The following is a 22,131-nucleotide window of genomic DNA, read 5'->3' as shown; positions in this document are numbered from 1 at the left end:
CAGGTTGGAGGAGACAAGGAAGAGAGTATCAAACTTGGGAGCGGGCAGAAGACACTGTGCCCACTAGAACACACATCCCTGCAGAGCCAAGAAAGGAATTCCCTCTTCCCTCTGCTGTCAGCAAATAGCTGAAATGCACAGGCAAAACGTCCCACCCCAGCCCGTGCTGGTCCACATGAGACTGACAACCTACTACTACTATTGCTTACTCAGTTAGCTCTTTGGTGGATCTGAGGGTTCCACCCATGTTGATGAGCCATGAGGATGTTAATATGCTCCATTGACTTTGTTTATTCAGTTTGCTTTTTTCGAAGCCTCAGAAATCACACAGAGCTCTGTTAAAAACTCTGGCTGCAAAGTCTAAGGAATGCCAGAATTAAGGTTACCTGTGTAACCTTAATGTAGCCACTTGTGCATATGCATCATATGACAGTCTTTAATTACATAATCAGGCACGATTTTTTTCACATGAGGCCTGGCTCTTGCAGTGCACAGGATGGGCTTGTTCTGAGAATGAATCAGGGTTGTGTAGTAAAGATTTAGTTGTAGGACGCCGGCCTCATTTTTAGCAGAAATTGGAAGATGTGTCCAGATGAGGCAGGGGATTGGAAGAACAGAAAGGATGGTCTAATGGTTAAAGAAGTTGAATGTTGCCCTGCAGAATTAGATTCTATCCCTGCCTCAGCCACCGAGTTCCTGTGTGATGTTGGGCAAGTCACTTAAACCCAACTTTTTATAGGCGGTCATTAACTGTGTGTTCTTCATTTTCTGGGTTGAGTTGTGTCCTGGGGCCTGATTTGTTAGAGTGCGAACACTTAAAGCTGCACCTGAAATTCACAGAAACTGTGCTTTGAACGTGTGAAGTGCTACAGAATGCTAAATACTCTGAAAAATCAGATCCTAGGCGTCTCAGATTTGGCACCCCAAATTAGTGGATACTCTTTACCTTAATCTGTGCATCAGTTCCCTGTCTGTAAAATGGGGATAGTAGCGCTCCTCGCCTCACCGGGCATTGTGAAAATAAATATTAACATTTGTGAAGCATTCAGAGCGTATAGCGATGAGCACCATAGAAAAGCCCATGAAGAATTAGTAATTCTGTCTTCAAAGCAGGATTTGAATAGTGTGCACTAAATAAGGCCTGGGGCCACACGCTAAACAATGAGGATAAACAAAATAGTGAATATTTTTTCATTAAATAAGCACCCTTCATTCTGTGCACTGAAGGAGGCCAGGGTCCTGTGAAAAAAAATAGTATATGATCATGTAATTGAAGACTGTATCACAATGCATATACACAAGGGGGTGAATTAAGGTTGCATGGGCAACCTTAATTCTGTCATTTCCTAACTTTTGAGTGCTTGGTTTTGGCAACCTCAGCTGGCTTTCTCCATGTGCATCACAGCTGCCTTCACCATGGTCCCCATCACCACAGATGCAGTAAGAGCCTGAAGACTCTTAGATTTCTGTCATCTAAGTTTATTATATACAAAATAATTCTCCAGGGCCTATTGCAATTCGTATTCCAAGTTAGTTGCCTTACATCCCGAACAGAGCACCAGACAGCAGTGGGGCAGGGTAGGGAATGCAAAGCAGAGGGGAGGATGAATCACAAGATTATAGGAACTGGGCTGCAAAAAACAAAGCCAACGCGCACAGGCCACTTCCACCAGCCAAGCTTTTGAACATGCCAGTCTGTTGAGAAGGGAGCAGGGAATTGCCAGGGGCCAACTTCAGGAGTCATTAAACAAGCAGTGACATTGGAGCATCTAGTCTGAACCTATTCACATTTACCCGTGTTAGACATTATTTTACTCAGCCTTCTGCTCCCATCAGCAGCCCCCTGCATCCTCCTGAGTGGGGTCTTGGTGGAGAGATCCAACGGCAACATTGCTCCTAAGAGATCCATATTGCCATGGGTGATGGAAAGTAGAACGGGGCCCACAGGCCTTTCTGCAAGAGCCCTGAGCCTATTGCAGAGGTCACAAGGCGCTCAGGAGAGTTGTGGGTTAGGTGAGTCAGACGTCCTGTGGAGACACAGGTAAACTAACAAGCCGATTTGTAGGCAAGCTGAAACTCCATTCTCTGGCCTTCCTGAAGGGCATGGACAGGATTTGGCCTTGAATCTTATTTGTTCTCCATCTCAATGAGTTGCACCCTGTTGCCTTGGAAAGTAAGCTATTGCAAAATCAAAGTACAGTTTGTGGGAAATCTTCTGAAAAGCAGATGTCGACACCTACTATTTTAATGTTTTTGCTACCCCAAGAGCGAATGGACTAACGGGGAGACAGCAAGTGGCAGGCATTATAACTCTTCAGATAGTAAGAACTAAGTATATTGTAAGAAAAATTTCTTCTTATGCATCAGTAGAATCTGCACACCCACAGGCTGTCCCTGCTCTGGCTTTTTCTGAAGTTCCATGATGTGTTTTGGGTCTGTGCAGCAGCTGGAATGAGAGGATGGGATGAAAAGACTCTAATGAAGCTGACATGAGCCTATAGCAGCCCTCTGTGAATTGGGTCCTTGATCATCATTGGCCTCAGCTGCAGTTTGGAGCTTTTCGCCTCTCCACCAATGAACATCAAAAGAGTTTCTGGGGCACAATTATTCCAGGGAAGCTATTTCAGCTCAGTGAGACTTGCTTACCTGCATATTGATGACTAGACCTGGAAAGAGGTGGGCGAGCTGTCAGTGCCGATCACAGGAGGGAGAAAACAAGGCTTTCAGGGGGTTCTGCATTCAAGAGACATTGTGATCTACCTGCCCCTTTGTCTGAAAACGTCCATGCCATTCTATTATATTGTATATAGTGCTCCCTTAGGAAACAACAGCACCAGCAACTCTAACAACCGCCAATCAGTATATAAAGTACAGGGCCCTGATAATCTCTACAACAGGGAGCTTGCACACAATTTCTTAAAAGAAAATTTGTGTTAAGGAATCAGATGCCACTTTTAAGAACTCCTTGGAATCTTATAAAGCACACGGAGGAAAGTATTGCAGAATACCTTGGCCGTGTCAGTTCACTAGGCAGCAATGGTACCACTAACAGACATATAGCGGAGTTGGAGAGTGGTTTGGAAGCAGACACACATTTGGTCAAATTCACTTCTTGGATACACTGGTGAAACTCTGGAGTAACTCCAGTGGAATCCCAGGGCTATACATTTGGAGCAATAACAGATGAGTTTGGCATTGATTCGTTCAGAGGTTTAAGCTTTGAATGTTATAATTATTTTAGTCTGATTTATTCAGTTTTGCCTGAGTAAGGAATGTAGGATCCAGCTTTAAATAGACCTAATAACTAATTTTCTCTTCTTCCTCCTTGAAATGTCTTGTCAAGCCCCTGCCTGATTTTTCTTTTCATCCCAGATCAGAAGGGTTTCACACTGTTCCTATTACAATTGCTGGAGCTCATTTTTTGACTGGAATGTGATGGGCTCTCAGATCATTGCATCTGCAAGATATCTACTTACAGGCTGATGAAAGAGAAAGGACCTTTCTGGGTCTATATTTGTACTGGTGGGGTTATTCATTTAGCAGGGGTGCAGAACACTGCCTGAGTTAGTTGACACTCATCTTCCCTTACAGAGGTCAGCCCCTTTGCAGCAATTCAGAAAATGAGCAACCTGCCTGAGAAAGGAGTTAGTGAAATCATTTGTTAAGTGAAACTGGTGAAGAAGAAGGGATGAATCAAAGCGTCGCCGTTTGGCAGCTGTGGAAAGAACATGACATCATAACCTTTGCCTGGCCTTCCCACCACCAACTGTTAAATCAGATCAGTCAGAACAAGAAGCTAGTGAGTCAAAGACAGGTTATGGGGTGATTGAAAATAGTCACGTGCGTGTGAGAAATCTAGTGCTTAGAGTTCTGGGTTCTCTTCCCAGCTCTACCTCTGCCTCACTGGAGAGTTGGGCAGTTTCTTTTAATCTCTCTGTGTTTCACAAATGGACAACAGAAAATTAGCTGGCTCCCAGGGGTGTTGGGAAGCTCAGCTCTAAGTGCCTCTGTGCTATAAAAGAGACACACAAATGAGGCCATTCCCTTCCCCGATAGCACAATCAAAATGATCGTCCATGTTAGTAAATGTTCACAGGAGTTAATGTTAGTGAAATAAATAGGCCATAGTAAAAAATGACACTTTTTCTGTACATCAAAACCTCCAAAAATTGAATTCTGTGTCCTACCCAGATAAATACATCGCCCTAGAAAGTACTGATTCAGATTAAACAGTAACTTGATAGTCTCTGTTCACTCAGACTGTTTCAACTCTTCTTCAGTGCTGTTCTCTGTTAATAAAGAGGGGGTCTGATAGTATCCTTGCTGGTTTGACAGCCTCTGTGTTCCACGGGATGGTTTCTGGGAAGCATATGAGAATGGTTCTTCCAAGAGGGGCAGTGTGGATAAGTCACCAATGGGAGTCGCAATACTGCCTGTGAAACAAGTGTACAGAAAATCACGTTTCAGACTCCCCTCTGGTAGTATTGTGTCCCCATGCTACATGGCTGGTAGGTTTTGGGGGGTGAAATGCTGGAGCTTCTTTGTTGAGATTTTTTTCTATTGCAAAAATCTGAGGCAGGGACTGTGTCTACCTCTGTGTTTGAACAGCATCTAGCACAATCGGGGTCCCATCCTGATTTTGGCATATGGGTGCTACCATATAAGAATGTAAGAGCTGCCATACTGGGTCATACCATGGTCCGTCTTGCCCAGTACCCAGTCTCCAACAGTGGCCCATACACAGAGATTCAGGAGGAGTGTACAGAACAGGGCAATTATGAAGGGTTACACCTGTCTTCCACTCCTGGCTTCTGGCAGTCAGAGGTTTAGCATCACCCTGAAAGGGGGCAGCCTCCCTGACCATCTTGGCTAATGGACATTGATGGACCTATCCTCCATAAACTTATGCATACATTTTTTTGAGCCCAGTTACACTTCTGGCCATCACAATATCCCCTGGCATTGAGTTCCACAGTTAGTTGTGTGTTGTGTGAAATATACACACAAGTAATGCCACACAATAATAATAATTTTCTGGGTGCTTTATAGAGGGAAAGTGAAAAGTGGGCATGGCTGGTTCCTATTCCTCACCCAGTGCCGTCTATAAGATGAAATAAACACTTCACATTGGGTTTCACCTTAATCTCCTTATCAGAACATCTACCCACATACCTACGCTAGATCGAAGTCAACAAAACTGTGGGGAATAAGGACGTCAGAAAGCAAACTTAGGTCAAAGTTTCCAAATTTGGGTGCTTGAAGTTGGGCACCACAATCCATATTTAGGCCCCAATCAAGCAAAAATGCAAGCCCATCACTAACTTGGTGCAGGTGAGTAGTCCCTTGGTGTTCAATAGAACTATTTACATGCATAAGGACTTATTTAAATGCCTAAGTGGCCTGTCTTTCAGACATGCTGAGGGCCTGCAGCTCCTACTGAAGTCAATACTGTGAGGAGAAAGCAACAGCCTTAGTCCACATACCATCCCCCTCACAGGGTGAATGGAGAAAAAGGCATCAGGCCTTAATCCCCAATGCTGACACAATGCAGATTAAAGGTGAATTTACCAGGGACTGTTAAAATGAAGCAAAAAAAGAGATCGGAAACCATTCTTTTCCTCAGCTCAAATTTCAACTTTGTTTTTTTTTATTTTGCGGGGGAATTTATGCTTCAATACCAGACATGCTTTCTGATCCATATTCCCTTGAGTAGAACTGTCCAGGCTTTCCACACTAAAATGCATTTAAATATGAACAGGCCGTAAACCTGAGTTGTCCCCTTTCCTCTGCAAATTATAGATTACTGAAACCACCAGTGCACACAGGAAACCAAAATTAAGGGCTTAATTTTCAGGAGAGCTGAGCACAGTCAGTTTGCCCATTGACTTTCACTGTAGGTGCTCTGCACTTATGAAAAGCAGGGCATAAAACCAAGTAGGGAGCATTGTCTAGTGGTTAAAGTGTTAGCTCTGTGAGCTGGGAGACCCGGATACAATTTCCTTGCTCTGCCACACACTTCTTGTATGACCTTGGACAACCAGTTAGTGTCTTTCTGCCTCACTTCTCCATCTGTTCAATGGGGATATGTGCACTTCACTCCTTTGCAGGGGTGCTAAATATTAAATGAAAGGTTGTAAAGTCCTCAGGTTTGGCAGTGGGATTGCCTACGATAGATGGAAACCATACAACTAAGTCATCATAAACCTTCCCCAGAAAGACACGGCAAATAAGAAAAAAAATGTCATTTTCGGTTTGATCCAACACATAACTGAGGGGATCTCCTCAGGGATTCAAGCTCTTAGGAGAACATTGACACAAGGTGCAGGGATGTGCGTAGGTGGTGGCGGGGGAGCGGTTGGCCAAATTTTGAAGATATTGACCAACTGTTCTTATCTGTTATCCAGAAGGGTTTGTTTGCAGCTTTACTGATGCTCCCAGTGACCCTTACGACCTCTCCCAAGCTGCATGAGAGGGTGCCTGGCTGGGCTAAGTGATGAATGTGATCTCCTGGAATATCTGTGCCATGGGGGTGAAGGGTTGGGAGTTGGTGGAGGTGCCAAAGGCCTCCATTAAAGCCTAAAAGCGCTGCTTGCTTACAGAAAATGAGTCTGAGGTGGTGACAAGCCGTGTGGATGAACAAGGCACTGCTTAACTGCAGCTGAGGCATGAATCCCACCATTTGAGGAGGGAGAAATTAAAACCCGTAGACCGGGGGTAGTCACCTGGGCCCACCACACCCTAATAGAAGCCAACCAAAGTCAAACCATCCACACTCTCACCCTTACAACCCTACTAGGACTATACTTTACCGCCCTTCAAGCCACAGAATACCAGGAAACTCCATTCACAATTGCCAATGCCAGATGCTTTTGAACATACCCCAGGATCTTTTCATTGATTTACCTTTTTTATTATTTTCCCTGGAGTCTGGACCTTGACTATGCCTTGGTCAAAAAATCTGGACCTTGACCAAAAGTAATTGACGACCCCGGCTGTTGCCCTATCCAATCCCCTTCGAGCTGAGGCCTAGTCCGTCTTGAGCGCTTCAGCACCAAGGACAGAGGTCCTGGCTTTCCTCCCCGGGCCCCTCCAGCCGCCCCAGCGCCCCTGGCTGGAGCAAGGCTGCTGCTCAGAACACTCTCGGGGTCAATCCGGACCCAGGATGTGTCGGATTCACACCTGCGTCGCAGGAGAGCTGCACTTGAGGAGTCACTCTCTACACCGCCCGGGTTGGGCGCTGCGTAAAGCCCTTGAGACGAGCCAGCCTGCTTCTGATTCTGCCGGGCTGCTGGTCCTGATGCAGTGAAGAGCTGGAAGCCTTTGGGGGCGGCCGGGGCCTCTGACCCAGGCCCACAGGGACACGTGAAAATACTGACCCTGGCTTATCGCAGCCCCCTTCGCCAGGGGAACCTTTGGCCCCGGCTTCCTGGAGCCAGCACGGTCCTTCCAGCCCGAAAGGAGAGAGCGCCAGACCCCTGCGATGATCTCCCGGGGAAGAAATGGGCCCTCACAGGCCTAGCCTCTCCCCAAGGGCTGCGCCACTGCTCTGCGCCTCGCACCCAGCCAGGGGGCTGGGGACCCTCCAGGCCTTTCCGCCCAGGATAAAAGAGCCAGGGGAAGTTCGGGCCGGACTGGGTGGCAGCTCGCCTCTGCCCCCATCACTCCTGGGCTGTGGATGCCTCTGAGAGCCGGCTCCCATGTCGGGGGCAGGCAGCAGGGGCCGCTTCCTCTCCTCCGCTTCCCTGGGGGGGAAACCGGCGGACAGGCAGGATCAGGAGGCAGCCGGAGCACAGAAGGGAAGGATCGCGGAGCAAGGGGAGTCCGAACCCTGCAGGTGGGTTCGGGAAGGGAGCGAGAGAAGCCAGGGCTGGTGGGGCAGGCGGGGGGTGGGCAGGACAAGGGAGGAGAAGCCAGGGCTGGAAATCTAGGGGGCTCTGGGGGAAGTGTGAGCTGAGGGTCGGACTGAAGCCCAGGGGAATTTGCCCGGGGGGGGGGGGGCGGAGGGTACCCCAGTGACTGGGGGAAAAGGGGGGACTTCGTTTCACGGCAGCGCAGGACGGGATACCCGGTGCGTGGTTTCCTCCGAGACCCGAAGTGCTCCGTGGGGACGTGGGAGAGAAATGGATGGATGGGTTTTAAACCACAGAATCCCGGGGCACTTTCTAATCTCCCCCCTGCCCCGGGAATTGGGTTTCCTCGCCGCTACAGCCCATTAGTGACGGAGACTCCGCGAGGAGGGTCGGAGGAGCTCAGAGGTGCCCCATCGGGGGTGCCCCACATTTCCTGCGAAGACGTCGCTTCTGGGCCCGTTTAGAACCCGGGGGGTCGCCGTTCGGCTGCGGGGTCGCGCCCTGACGGGTGCATTTGTTCGCGGGGTTAGCGTCACTTACACTTTCTCAATAACGCCAGCCACGGAGCGCAGCGCTAGACGCCGAGGATCGCAACCCCACCGCGAGCTAATCCCCGGGGGAAGACTTGGGGCGGGGGGGGGGGAAGCCCCCACCTTGTTGGAAAGGGGAGGAACGATTCTAAAGAACAGAAGTTAGGATAGGGCCCCCCCCGCTGCTGAGAAATGGCCGAAACCCGGGGCCCCGATCCTGTTGCAGCCGAGATCCATGGCACAATTCTCACGGGACTTTAATAGGACAGATCGGCCCAGTTTTCCTACGGGCAACGAATGGCTCTTGAAAGCGGGGGAAGTCTTGTTCCGTTACAAGCCCTCGGCCGGGATAACGGAGACCTGGCGAACAAATACAATCTCCCCGATTTGACAGAGTCTATTCGGTACACGCCCTTCTTGGGGAGAGGGAATGATCACACAAGTCTTCGGGGAAAGAGCTAAACCTCAACCTACCCGAGCTTAAATATTGTCTTTACCCTGCCTGATTTTATACGTGTGCTTAAAATACCGTGATCTTTAAATACGCAATAACCCCCATGGGTTTAGCAATCGGAATGATAAACGGGGATGTTTATTACGCGTTTTAATTGATATTATTTTAATCCAGAATCATTGGGTAAAAGAAGGCTCATATCAAAATCCGAAGATATTGTAAAATAAATGTGGACATACGAGTTGAGTACAGTCCATGGAAATATTGAAAAATGCCCAGGCCAGAGTTTAATATTCAGTACTGGATTTCTGCTCGAATATCATGGCTGATTTAAGGTCTAGTTTGATGCTGTTGCTTTCTACCAGCGCTGTGATAGCTGAGAGGAGTTAACAATCATGTTAACCGAGTAAAACATCTAGCGACAATTCAAACCATCGCATCTTCGCAAACGCATCTTAATAAAACGCAAACAAACCCATCACCTCTAGCTTTGTGCTAACTTAAAAAAAAAACCTGTCTGCAATGACCAGTGTGGGCTGAAAAGCAGGCGGTATAAAGTCAAGTCAAGGTTTTATTTTTTCCTCCTAACATTTATGGATAGTTTCAAAAGTAATACAACGATTGACTAAAGGGGGGGGGGCAGTTTATATACAAGCAACCGTTAGCGAGGAAAACAAAAAGTGAATAATAATTCTGAGTATAAAGCCATCTGGCTCTGAAATACATCTGTCTGGGTGTGTGTTAGGAGTAGTATTTTTTCTGTGTTTTATATTAGATTGGTAAATGTCAGTAGTAAGGAGTATATTTACATGACTATTTTTCATCGGCAAGGACAGTTTTTCTTCTTCTTTATAATAATGAAAGCCAGAGAGATCAGGAGAAGTGTCTGATCTACCTAAGACCTGCCTGTGCTGAGAAATACTGTTTTAGGGTATTTTTAATGCTCCTTCTGCTATAAATCCAAAGCCATCCATCCAACGCAATAGGAAATCTGAGGGATGTTTGGCATGTGAGTTTTCTTAAATTCACATTTACCGCATACAACAAACCAAGCAAAGAAGGAGAACTGGACAAACGGTCTCCTCACTGGGACAAATGTGAACCTCTCCAGTTCCCAAATATCTGTATCAAGGACCGGATCCCGTCCCCATAGAAGTAACTGGCAAAGCTCCCATTGATATCCCATTGATCAGTTCCCAACCTGCTTCTCGATTTGATCAGAGCCATTCAAGTAACAGATGATGGAAGACTGATTACTGGTTCTGTTCCATATTACCGATCATTCTGCCATAGAACAGATTGAGCATGGATTATCCCAGCAGCATGGATGAGAATGGCACAATATTTACAAGTACTATTTTTTAAATAAAAGCACCAAATATCTAGTTCACTTATTCACCAGCATGGGGACAACTGGGGAACATTCATCCAAAGGTCTACATGTCCTAAAGGTTTCACACATTTTAGCACAAGTGATTCTACATCTGAAAATTCACACCAAAAAATTAATTCTCCTGTTTACCATGTTTCAATCATCCAAAGCATCTTCTCCTGGACTTCAAAGGGACTTGGATCAGGCCACCACTGAAGGAGCAAAACCAAATACCATGTGACTTAGGTGACCAATCCTAGAATACATGAGGCCAGGACAGTCTCTATGTGTTCTATGCTGCACAGAGCGGGCCGAGAGAGCTAAACAATCCCCCCACCAAGTTTCCATTTCAAGCAGCCTCATGGAGTAAGGCAGGGTAAAAGAAATAAAAAATATTTTAATAGCCTTTGAAAAATTTTCATGATGCACATCCCCTTGTGCTCTACATTTAACACATGCAAATTCTGAAGTGTCTCCAATTCTGCTAGTATATTTCCAGTGACTGGAAGAATTATTGCAATGATCCAATTCCTTCTTCTCTCTCTCTCTCCTAGATGTTCTCCCAACTTAAACTCTGGAAGTAGCAGAACAGTCCAGAGGATTTTGGCAGCATGCATGGTCTCCCTGTTTACCCTCCTAGGAGCCATCTCTCTTGATTTAAGCAGTAGTTTTGAAATGTGGAGAAACACTGAGAAAGCCCTTCAGGAATTTTCCTCCTGTGAGAATCTTTTGGCTTTTCGCCTTATAGTTCTCCTCCAGGAAGAAAGACATCTCTGCTGTAGGGACCAACCAGCTAGGAGGAATGGATCTTGGCACGCTCATCTACTGGAAAGGTTAAACTCTCTCTGCCAAGAGACTGAAGAGACATACAGCAAGAACCACCAATGCAAGGAAGAGAAAGGATCTGCCTGTAGGATTTACATCACTAAAATGAGACAAAGATTAAATAACACCTGGGATGTTGTTGAGCCTGGTGTGGTGTTGTCTGGAGTTATCTCAGAATTGCTGGAGGCTTTTGATAGCCCCAGTGAGGACCTCATAACTGTGAGATCCAACCCTGACTGGGCAGATGTGATGTCCCTTAGACTCATACTTAGAATAAAGGAAGTCATCCTCCGAGCTCATGAGATGTCCAAGGCATCACCACCACCTAGAAGCTTGCAATCAGCATGGCAGCTGATCACCACCATTCTGAACTATGCCATCTTCACATCAGAGAACGTACAGACTTGCTGGATGGAGAACATGAACCTGTCACGCTATTTCACTCACTATGAAGGCATTTCTCTTTTCATCCCATTCCTGGGCTCGTCCCCACCAATTCCCAGCAGAAGCCTGGCCAAGGAACTCAATTATGTACAGAGCTGCTTATTACAGAAAGGGCACGAAAAACTCCACAGGAAGTCTAAGGAAATCGTCTCCACAATTACCCTTAAGATCACACTACTGGTGATAGCCTGCCTCATCTACCCCATAGTCCTGGTGTCCTTTAAGCAAATGACAGATTGGATCCAGAATTATGCCAGGAGCCTTAAGGAAAGGACAGAAGACTTGAAGAGGGAGAGGCGGCTGGCTGAGGACCTCCTGCACCAGATGTTGCCAAAATCTGTGGCAAAGCAGCTGAGAAAACACAAACATGTTCAGGCAGAAAACTATGACCAGGTAAGTCCATAACGTGTAGTGTGACTAGCAGAGTCACAGCAACCTGGATGGAAAGGTATGATGGATCTGACTTTATTTAAAAGTGTCTCTACCTGGTTTCCATTGTTGTGCGTGTGATTCTGCATCCACCGTTAACTGAGGGTGAAATCCGACCAATATATGCTTTATAAACGGATTTGCAGAATCGGCTGGTGCAAAAAGAAAGGCTAGTTTTTAAAAGTCCAGCTCTAACTATCAAAGGCCTTGCTTCTATAAACTGTTCTGTTTGGGCTTAAGGGACCACACACTTGGGTCGGCTTGCAGGATGAAGTCCTAAGTCTGAACTGCCCGGTTCCAAGATGAAGAGAACCACCATGGCAGAATGGGCCAAAATCTGCCTTCAGTTACACCTCTGTAGCTGCACATCAGTGGGTTTGCCTGGATGTAACTGAAAGCAGAATTTGGACCAGAAGCTTTGACAGAAGGACAACAGGGCCAGACTAACTCTTGGTTGCTATTGTACTGAAGTCAATAGGGTTACAGGGATATAACCAAGGACCGAGTTTGGCCAGGATCTCCTTTCTCAGTAACATCAGATAGCACCACATGTTCTTTTGCTAATTCTGCATTTGTGCAGTTGGCTGAGGGCTGGAGCTGGGAGAACACCACAAATGTAATTTGCTTTGGCCAGGTCTATAATCATCTCTTAGCCAAACGAGCTAAGTGTGTGTGTCGTTCACTCCATCCTCCTCAGTCATTTCGCTCAACCAGTTTTTGTTGTTCTCTGAGCTCTATCCAGTTTGTCAAACTGAGTTCAAGGAGATCTGCCAGAGGATTTCCCCCACCTCATGCACGTGGCTGCTACACAAAGCCAGCTAGTGGGACATTTATATTGTCTGCACTGCAGAGCCCACAACAAAGATCATCACCCTCCAGAAATCCTGTCTACTGGACACTCCTTTACTTTCATCCGAGACACACAAAAACTGAATATTTGCATTTAATTTCTAGGTGTCATTACCCAAATAATAACCTATAATTAGATAATTACATATAATTAACCATAGCTGTGCCATCAAAAGAAGCTAACCCAAGGCAGAGGGGGTTTAAAATAAACCATCTGGCATTATAATTGCTACTAACATAAAACAAAAAAAAGCCCCAACCATGAATTGCAATTTAAGGAACTGACACTGATCAGGTGCTACCACAGGATAGTGAATTATTTGTCAAGGCCACTAACACACATTTTCTTTTTCATGCCAGTTGTGAAGGGTTGTTTTTAAAACGTATCTTCCCTTCTCAGTAAGTTCTTTGATTAACAAGAATAGGAAAAACAGGCTTTATGTGAAGGGAAAAAATGCCCAGTTATTAATATTTCCTAATGTGAAAAAAACCCCCACAATCTTGAGAGTTTATTTCTGAATCTGTGCAGATACTTGAATCCAATCACCACAATTTGAATAATGAAACAAAAATAGGCCCCAGCGGCGGAAGGGGCCTGCTCACAGAGCTGAAACCTTAGTACAGCGTGTTTTAAAACTTCCTGCTAGTAAAAGTAATTTAAGTTGATACAAATGAAGAATCTTAGAAATCAATGGCCTGATCCTGCAATCCCTTTTCCAGGCAGGCAGTTCTATTAAAGTCCTTGAAATACAGCTGCAGTGGTGCATACACCGTGTGCTGGTCCTTCACACAGAGGTGCATTTCACTCAGCATACGGGAGTTTCAGCACCTTTGTTCATCATTAGGTTTGGGAAAATTTGGGTCCTGATCCCAGAACCATTATTCTGGTAAATCAGCCTTATGATTTCCCATGGGACTACCTCGCTGAGCGGGGATTGCAGGATCAGGTCCTTGTTTGTAGTTTTTAATCAATGTAAGACACACACACAGACTTCAAAAAACTCTGCCACCTTCCCTGGCAACCTTAGCTTCATGCCACCCATCTCCCTCTGCCAGGTGACTATCTTTTTCTCTGACATCGTGGGATTCACTAGCCTCGCTGCCTCCTGCACCCCCCTGCAAGTTGTCGAGATGCTCAACAACCTCTACAACTGCTTTGACACCAGGATCGAGTCCTATGATGTTTACAAGGTGAGTGAAATTCTTTGGTGGGGGTGGAGGCGGGGGCTATGTGCCATGGATCTTCTCGTTCGCTGTCTGGGAGGGGGGGTCTGGCACCTCTCCAGCTGCTCGGTTGCAACAAATGCTACTGTTGCTTCAACTAATTCTCTCCCACCGGAGCCTTCTGCTCCGTGTACCTGGACTATTGTGGAGAAGTTCTGTGTAAATTCAGGGGGGCAGCAGATGTTAAACATATGTAGAAATTGTGTATGTGTGAATCAACCATTAGACCAAGGCAGAGGGGTAGGGGGTGTATGTGGAGGGGGGGCACGGATAGGGTAGGAGAGGAGAGAAGGTTTCCCCTGCACACCCCAAAAACTCCCACCAGTGGAGGAGGAACCCTCTCTCCTCTCCATGAAGAGACTTCACGATTCAGCTCACATGAGCCCTAACCCACAGGACATCCCCAGCCTTTGAGGCCCAGCAAAGATCTAGTATTAAACTTGCAGACAAAGTAAACACTCAGTTGCTGGAGCCAAGGTACAAACTAGGTACATACCGGGCTTGTTCAAGCTGTGGAGTGATCCCATCTCTCACTGAGGGGCGGGCGGGGGGGGGGGGGGGGGGGGGGGAGAGGAAGGGGTGTTCTTTCCCTTAGATGCAGCCAGGCCTCTTATAAACTCCTGATTAGGCAACAAGGGTCACCTGCACTGATCAAGCCAGGTTCAGCAAGACAGCCACAGGTTACTTGCCCAGCCCTAACCCCCAAGGACCCCAGCAGAGCTGATTAGGGGCTGGCATTTAGGAATTTAACCCTTAATCCACTAGTCTGGCTGGGAGTTGTAGCTTTGGTTCTTTAGTCCAGTGGCTCTCAACCTTTCCAGGCTACTGTACCCCTTGCAGGAGGCTGATTTGGCTTGTGTACCCCCAAGTTTCACCTCACTTAAAAACTACTTGCTTACAAAATCAGCCATAAAAATACAAAAGTGTCACAGAACCCTATTACTGAAAAATTGCTGACTTTCTCATTTTTACCATATAATTATAAAATAAGTCCATTGGGATATAAATATTGTACTTACATTTCAGTGTATAGGATAGAGAGCAGTATAAACAAGTCATTGTATGAAATTGTAGTTTGTACTGACTTCGCTAGTGATTTTTACGTAGCCTGTTGTAAAACTAGACAAATCTCTAGATGAGTTGATCTACCCCCTGGAAGGCCTCTGCGCACCCCCAGAGATACACGTACCCCTGGTTGAGAACCACTGCTTTAATCCACGCTCTGAAGACCAGAGTCTGTCCCAGTGCCACTGCCTAGGTTAATGGGGCTCCCCCACAGCGGGATAAGTAGTGCAAGGAATGTCCCCAAAATCTTCCACACCTCTTCACTGCCCAGGAGAACGTTGAATACCAGCTACCTGGCAGGACAGGGTGTGATTCTAAAACACCCTCCTGGAGGGAAATCCATCCAGTTGGCCAGTGGGTGGGGTGCTACAGGCAACCTGTTCTTTCCTGAATCCAGAGCCCACCTGTCTCTTTGAGAGGGAGGTTTGGCACGACCGGCACCAGCAGTTCAATGATGCTTGTCCCTTCCCACCAGATAGAGACCATCGGCGATGCCTACATGGTAGTGAGTGGCCTGCCGGAGAGGAATGGCGAGAAGCATGCTGATGAGATTGCCAAAATGTCTCTGGACTTGGTGGCTGCGGTCCGACAGGTCCTGATCCCCCACATGCCAATGGAGAGGCTGCAGCTGCGGGCTGGGATCCACACAGGTGTGCAGACAGATACCAGAGAACAAAACCAGGAGAGAGGCAGCAGTCGAGTGATTTGAGGACGGGGTGGGGACAGGAATTGGGGCTTCTCGGTTGCATTTCCAGATCAGCCACTAACTCCTTGTATGATCCTGAGATGGTCACGTCTCTGTGCCTTAGTTTCTCCCTCTGCCAAGGGAGGATAAGGATTCTTGCCTACATCACGGGGTGCTCTAACGTTTAATTAATATTGGGGAAGCGCTTTGAGACCCTCCGATGTCAAGTACCACATCAGTACAAAGCATTAATAGCTGGCCAAGTCTGGAAGTCCTTACTCAAGCAAGGCCCTGAGGTCCTGCAACTCCCATTAACTTCAGAGGGTCAGAAATGATATGCTCAAGAAGAGACTAAAACTGGCACCTGCATCCCACTTTTCTCTGGCATTTCTGCTGGGCCTCTCTCAACCCTGGACTCTCTCTGCCTTGCGTTTCTGCAGGCCCCTGCGTGGCTGGCGTTGTTGGGTACAAAATGCCCCGTTATTGCCTCTTTGGGGATACGGTGAACACAGCTTCTCGCATGGAGTCTACCAGCCTGCGTAAGTGTTTCAGGTGCTTCCCTTTCCCCCCCAGTCCTGTCTCTCCCAGCGCTCACTCAGCAAACAGGCCGATGCCCCAAACAGGCTCAGGTCCACGTTTCAGGGCATGTCGATACCATGATGATTGACTCCTCAGAAATACCCAACGTATCCGTCCTGCCCACCGGCCACGTCAGCACAATGGCAGGGGTTAAGTGTGCAAGGGATGGAGGTTTCTCTGGGGCTGGTGAATGAACTCCCATAGGCTCTAAGAACCGTTTCAAGCATCACCACTTTGCATTCAGACACACATGCACAATTTTCCCATTGGAGAGAAAAGGGAAGAAGAGAGACCGTGACACCTGACAAACGCTAGTATGTCACTTAAGGTGCTCTGGGAAGGTACTCAGATACTACGGCGAGGTGGGTGATACAAGAACCTGACTAGAATATGACCCATAGCCATAGGTGCCGACTCTGTAGGTGCTCCTTGGCTCAAGCACCCCTGGAAAAAAAATAGGGTGTGCGCAGCACCCACCAGCTGTTGGGTGGGCCGGGACTGGCTGCTGATCAGCTGTTCGGCAGCAGGGGCTCAGGGGAGGGCAGAGAGGAGCCACCAGTGGATGGGTGGGCGGGAAGCCTTGGGGAAGGGGGCTGAGAGGAGCGACTGAAGGGCAGGTGGGGGGGGCGGAGCAGGGGCAGGAAGAGGCAGAATGAGGGCGGGGGCTCATGAGAAGGGGCGGAGGAGGGCAGGGCTTTGGGTGGAGCCAGGGTGGAGCATCCATCGGGGAAAATAAAAGTCAGTGCCTATGCCCATAGCAGGGAAGGGCCGCAGCTGTCCCAGGCAAGCTAAGCACCTGCTTTTAAGGAGAGGTAGGGACTTTGATATGAAAGTAACAGGTCCCTTAGAAATCCCATGGATACACGGGCCATGGCAATGCTCCTGTTATTGCGCTGTGCATTACTGGCTGCAGCCGCCGCCTTGTACGCACCATCTCCTCTGCTCTAACAAAGTCCAAACTCTCCACCGGTCTTGCACTCACTGTGGTTCACAGTTCTCCCCTCAACCCTCCATTATCCAAGACTTACAAAAGCCTTAGCTGCACATAGCTAGTCCCACTGATTTTCAAACCGGCTGAATCCCATGCCGTGCTGAAAAGACAGGGCCAGGCCGACACTGAAGCAGGAGGGACGGGGTTCCTGCTAGGGGGCGGTCTGGTGCCAGGCACTTCTAATGCTCTCCACTGAACTGTAGCTCAGAAGATACACATCAGCTCTGTGACGTACCACGCGCTGCTCACGGACGACGCCTATGAAATCGAGCTGAGAGGGGAAATTGAAATCAAGGTAACCGTCTCCTGTAATAAAGCAATAATAAAGCAATTTAATAGGACAGGGAAGAAACAGAAAACAGATCTCCTCCTCCCCTCCCCCAAGTCCCATCACCTCAAGTTGTGATCGTCTGTGACCCCCTCACAAATTAATCAGAGTTGGGCCTGGTGGGCGATTGGACCGGAGGTCATGAGGGAAAAGCCAGCTGTCTAGGAAGAGGTGCTGGTGAGTTAGTAGGGGACACTCAGCCCTTTGAGGAATTCTTGATGTCCTGTCATGGATTTAGGGGTTACTCTGCTGTTGGGAGTGCTGCCTTTTGGCTAAGACATGACACTGAAAGGTCCCTGTCCTCCTGCCCGGATGATCACGTCCTGACACTTTTCACAAAAGAGTAGGGCTCTTAAGTGTGGTTTTCAGGCCCAGTTCCAACGGCTGACCTAAGTTGCCCCTGCCAATGTAACCAGATGGGGCAATTCACGTCTCCTCATCTGTGGTAGCGTGTTGCTTTGTCATGTTAAAGGTGTGTGCTGTGAACATGGTTGCTGGATCTGACCCACACGGCTTCATTGGCAGGGGTGGGGCTGGTAGCATCCCTGCGTATACAGTTTGTAAATGTCTTTGGAATGAGGTATAAATAGAAGAGCATCATCATGACACGGAATGATGCTGCCAGTTCCCCCCCCGCAAGTCCCTTATCTGAACTGATCCTTTCCCTGCGCTCCAAAGCCATCTTAGCAGCTTGACACTGCTGCTTCCTTTAGTCCAGAACAGATCTGAAGCTGCAGCTCTCTGGAACCTGAGCATGTGAGAAATATGCCCCTTCTGCTTGTGGTACGAGCGCCTCAAGTCTGGGCAGAGCATGAAATCTTTCCATGAGCACAATCATTTCCTCCAGAGAGGAGAGTAGAAAGAGCCTATGAGTGTCAGACCCATGCACTGACAACACAAATCATAGGTCTGGCCCCAGCAGTAGTTCCCTGTGCTGATCGCAGCCCATGGCAATGGGTTTTGTTCTGCTCTCTCCCCATTTTTGCCCAGGGCAAAGGCAAAATGAAAACCTACTGGCTCCTTGGGAACAAAAACTACAGCGTCCAAAATGACAGCCTGGTGTGTCACTGGAATCCAGCCATCTCCAGGAAAAAGAAGATGGAGAACAGTCTGCTGTCTGCCCAACAAGTAAGGGGCTGAGTGTTCTGGTCGGTGGGAGGTCCTATGTAATGAATGGTGATCGGCCGAGATAAGTGGGGCACTTGGATTGTTTTTTCTCCTCTCGGTCATTGGGAGGCCCCCGCAGTGTATGGATGATAACTCTAGTGTTCCCTTGTGTTTGATAGTCTAGTACAGGTACCGTGGGTGCAGTGCTGAGTGAGAGAAGCACCTTAGCATCTCCGGATGGGACGGGCTCAGCCAGCCACACCAGAGTAACCTCTGACCTGGCTTGGACAGCTGGGAGTTCGATCAGCGACGCAGGCTGGGAGCCGAAGAACGGATCTCATCACAGCTCCCCACAGAGCCTCAAGAATAACATTGTTCCACTGGGCTCTCCAGTGTCTGGGCAAGGGGACAACGGTGCCCGTCTGGACCAAGGGGAGTATCTCGGAGACTATGGGAGTGGATTGCTGGAAAAAAATGGGTTTCTCCCTGGGTTTGTGGATGGGATGTGACGGGATGGGATGTGGCCTATGATGAGGGAATGGACTTTCCCCGGGCACCATCATTTGCTATTAAAGCACCCCATCTTTTGTATTTAGCAATAATGCTGGCTTCCGATTAACAAGGGAAGCCAGCCAGCGGTAGGATCTAAAACTGGAGTAGAAATAGGGAAAGTGTTTTTTCTCTAACCCAGGAGACATTGTGATGCTACAGCTGGAGACCCCCTCACCAACAGGGAGGAGAGAGAGAGAGAGAGAGATATCATGTCAGATTCTGCTCTGTTACTCCAGATTTACACCAGTGTAACCCCTTTCACTTCAGGTCATGTTATTCTGGTGTTATTCCAGTGTAACAAAGCAGAATATATCCCTAGGAATCCAGAAACTTGGCTAACGGAATAGGGAGCAGACAGCCTGTGGAGAGGAGGGTGCATGTCAAGTCAGCATGCGCAGTGTGCCAGGGAATATGAAAATACACCTCTTTAATTCTAGTGTCTTTCTGGGCCAGGCCTATGTGAGACAAATGGCGCGTGAAGAGTGCTTAACTCTCCTTTTCTCTAACTCTCTGCAGCAGTCCATCTTCCCAGCTCTTCCCCAGAGCAGAGGAAATCCCCACCCCACCTTGCCTCTCCCAAATCTCTGTCTAGGCCTTGGGGGAGTCCGTTTATAACTGAGCAGTGAGATGTGGCGGCAGGTCAGCTAACATTGCGAGGGGAGGCTAGTGCCCGCTGTTGAGAGTTTAGCTTGGTTTTTTCCTTCTGTTGGATTTATGCACCACGTAACTGGTGAGCAAGTGGGAGCAACTTCCTCTCCAGCATCTGATCCAGAGAAATCAGGGCGTGCTAAGTCATCGGCCTCTCCCTGGCTACGGCAGCCATTAGGCACCTTCCCCCCCGCCCGCCTATCTCAGCCACAGTCCTTTTAAAGAATCACAATGAACAGGAGCCGAGGCAACTACTGTAGCAAAGGGAATCAGCAGTTCAGGGCTCACTGCAGGGAGGTGGGACAGGAAGTCAAGGCCCCAGGGTGGTCTCAGGAGCAGAAGTCCCATATTTGGGTGGCAGGCACAATTGGGGAGCTGCAACCTGTCTTCATTTCTCTGTTGTCAGAATAGACGTCGTTTCATGCACCTCAGATCCATTTGGTCTGCGTTGTCTTGCTGTGAGGGCGTCCCAGTTCCCTGGCTACTAATGGGGACTGAGAAACATCAAAGGGATGCTCTCCTCACCGGCTGAAAGTCTGCAGCAGGCCCATCAAGCAACCCGACAAGGTCACTGCAGGGAGCACATGTATGTCAAGCTACAGAAAGCCTCCTAAATCGCGGGGTGAGGTGCTGTGGTAAATGGATGCACAGCATGGAGACTGCAAAGGTGGAATTCTTCCACCAGGCTTCAGCCAATGCTCAGCAGATGTGATGCGGGTTAAGCAGGAGAGGGGGAACGCAGCAGACACTGCTGAAAAGTCACCACTTTCGAGCCAGAGAAAGCAAATGCCCCAGGTGCAAAACAAGCAGCCATAAAAGGAGAGGGAGAGAGGCAGCTGGTTATGCCGGGCGGCAGGAGCTGGAGGAGCACCTCGCGGTCTGTGATTGTTATGAAAATCCTGGGTCGAGATCAGAAACAAGTTATTTGCATGGAAAAGGAGCCTGTTCAGCTCTTCCCTGGCTTCGGTGAGGATTTTCATTCAGAAAATTGCAGAAAATGGCCCCGTCTCCATGATGACAGGCAGCAATTAGTGTCATTAGAGCAACCGGCTTTGGTTCAGCTCTGAACAAGCCGTCTGCTTCTGCCACAGACAGGGAGGGCCAGTGTGGAGTCTCTTTCTACGCACTGGGTCGGTGCTGCTCCACAATTAGCGGAGTGGTGAAAGGGTAGCTGGGCTCCAAGTGATTGTGGCGGGGGACTGCGCTAGGTGAGGCTTGGGGCTGGGTCCTCTGCTGAGACTGACTCTTAGTAGGGCAGGCCCTGGTCTGGGCAAGCCGGGGACTGAGCGTCATTAGAATGACCTCTTTTTGCCCGCATTATGCCTCGGTGGTAGCTGGACCCATGACTGTCTGGGCTGGAGCAAAATCTGTGGTTGGAATTAGAGGCACAAAGGGGTGAGAGGCCCAGACAGACCTCTCCCCTTGACTAGCTACCTGTCTCTGAGCATGTCTGCCTCCTGGGCGGATGCCGAGTTTTAGGCAAGGCCCCTGTCACCCTAACAGCGACAAACATTGTTTGGAACTGGGATCCAAATGTCCGTGGCTGCAATCAGCACTGGAAATCCAAAGGTCAACGCAAGTCTCCTGCGATGAGGGGCATTAAATGAAATATCAACGATTTTCTATCTGTCATAACACGGCATGCGGGGGTCTCAGGACTCTGGTTTTCGAACAGTGGGAGATTTTGCATCAGCTGGTGTGGCTGTGCCATTAAAGAGGGGGGAAGCGTTTGGTTTCAAGAGAAGGACCTCGGTTATTCATGGTGGGGAATCTGCTATGCATTTGCACAGACACAAATGTCCATTCAGGTGTATTTGCACTCTCCTGTCTTCTGAGAGGCACGCTAATGTCAAATGGCACTTGGATTCATATACATCATTATGGTCACACAAAGTAGACTTGCTAGTAAAGCTTAGCACTTCTCAGATTTCTCTGCCTATATAACTAGTTAATCCTCACAACCTCCCTCTGAGTTAGGGATGTCTCTGTTCCTATTTTGCAGGTAAAGTCTTTTTGTTGTTCGCTTGTACCATGCATAGCACACTCGAGGGCCCTGATCAAGGGCCCTAGGTAATACAAATAATTAATACTACTACTACAGATGGGGAAAACTGAGGCAGAGAAAGGTTAAGTGATTTACCCAGGTCTACACAGTAAACCAGTGTCAGAGCTGGGATTAGGAATTGGGAGCTCCTCCCT

General features: G+C 48.2%; 2 protein-coding genes across 2 annotated transcripts in view; one reads left to right on the top strand and one right to left on the bottom strand.

Moving 5' to 3' along the window:
- Positions 1–14,530, bottom strand: part of PLOD1 (procollagen-lysine,2-oxoglutarate 5-dioxygenase 1) — a 53,555-nt gene extending 39,025 nt beyond the window's left edge. The window contains exon 1 of the mRNA XM_065575319.1: positions 14,474–14,530. Coding sequence (XP_065431391.1) covers positions 14,474–14,504 — 31 coding nt within the window. The 5' untranslated portion in view covers positions 14,505–14,530. The remainder of the gene's footprint in view (positions 1–14,473) is intronic.
- On the top strand, positions 13,041–21,548 carry LOC135976992 (receptor-type guanylate cyclase gcy-17-like). The gene is made up of 6 exons (XM_065575320.1): positions 13,041–13,944; positions 15,518–15,692; positions 16,168–16,266; positions 17,501–17,592; positions 18,616–18,753; positions 18,912–21,548. Exons 1-6 carry the CDS (start codon positions 13,654–13,656, stop codon positions 19,239–19,241), a joined length of 1,125 nt encoding a protein of 374 aa, XP_065431392.1. The 5' UTR covers positions 13,041–13,653; the 3' UTR covers positions 19,242–21,548.
- Positions 21,549–22,131: the final 583 nt, after the last annotated feature.

The sequence above is a fragment of the Chrysemys picta genome, chromosome 21 (genome assembly GCF_011386835.1).
Source record: "Chrysemys picta bellii isolate R12L10 chromosome 21, ASM1138683v2, whole genome shotgun sequence".
In the NCBI taxonomy this organism is placed as follows: Eukaryota; Metazoa; Chordata; order Testudines; family Emydidae; genus Chrysemys; species Chrysemys picta.
The sequence above is the reverse complement of the archived record's forward strand: the minus strand, read 5'-3'. Positions and strand labels throughout refer to the sequence as shown.

Excerpts from the sequence above, each read along its gene's own strand:
- LOC135976992 (XM_065575320.1), top strand. The coding sequence starts at position 13,654 with ATGATTTCCCATGGGACTACCTCGCTGAGCGGGGATTGCAGGATCAGG. Across the intron at positions 17,593-18,615 it reads GAGGGGAAATTGAAATCAAG|GGCAAAGGCAAAATGAAAAC; the intron begins GTAACCGTCTCC and ends ATTTTTGCCCAG. Across the intron at positions 18,754-18,911 it reads GTCTGCTGTCTGCCCAACAA|TCTAGTACAGGTACCGTGGG; the intron begins GTAAGGGGCTGA and ends TGTGTTTGATAG.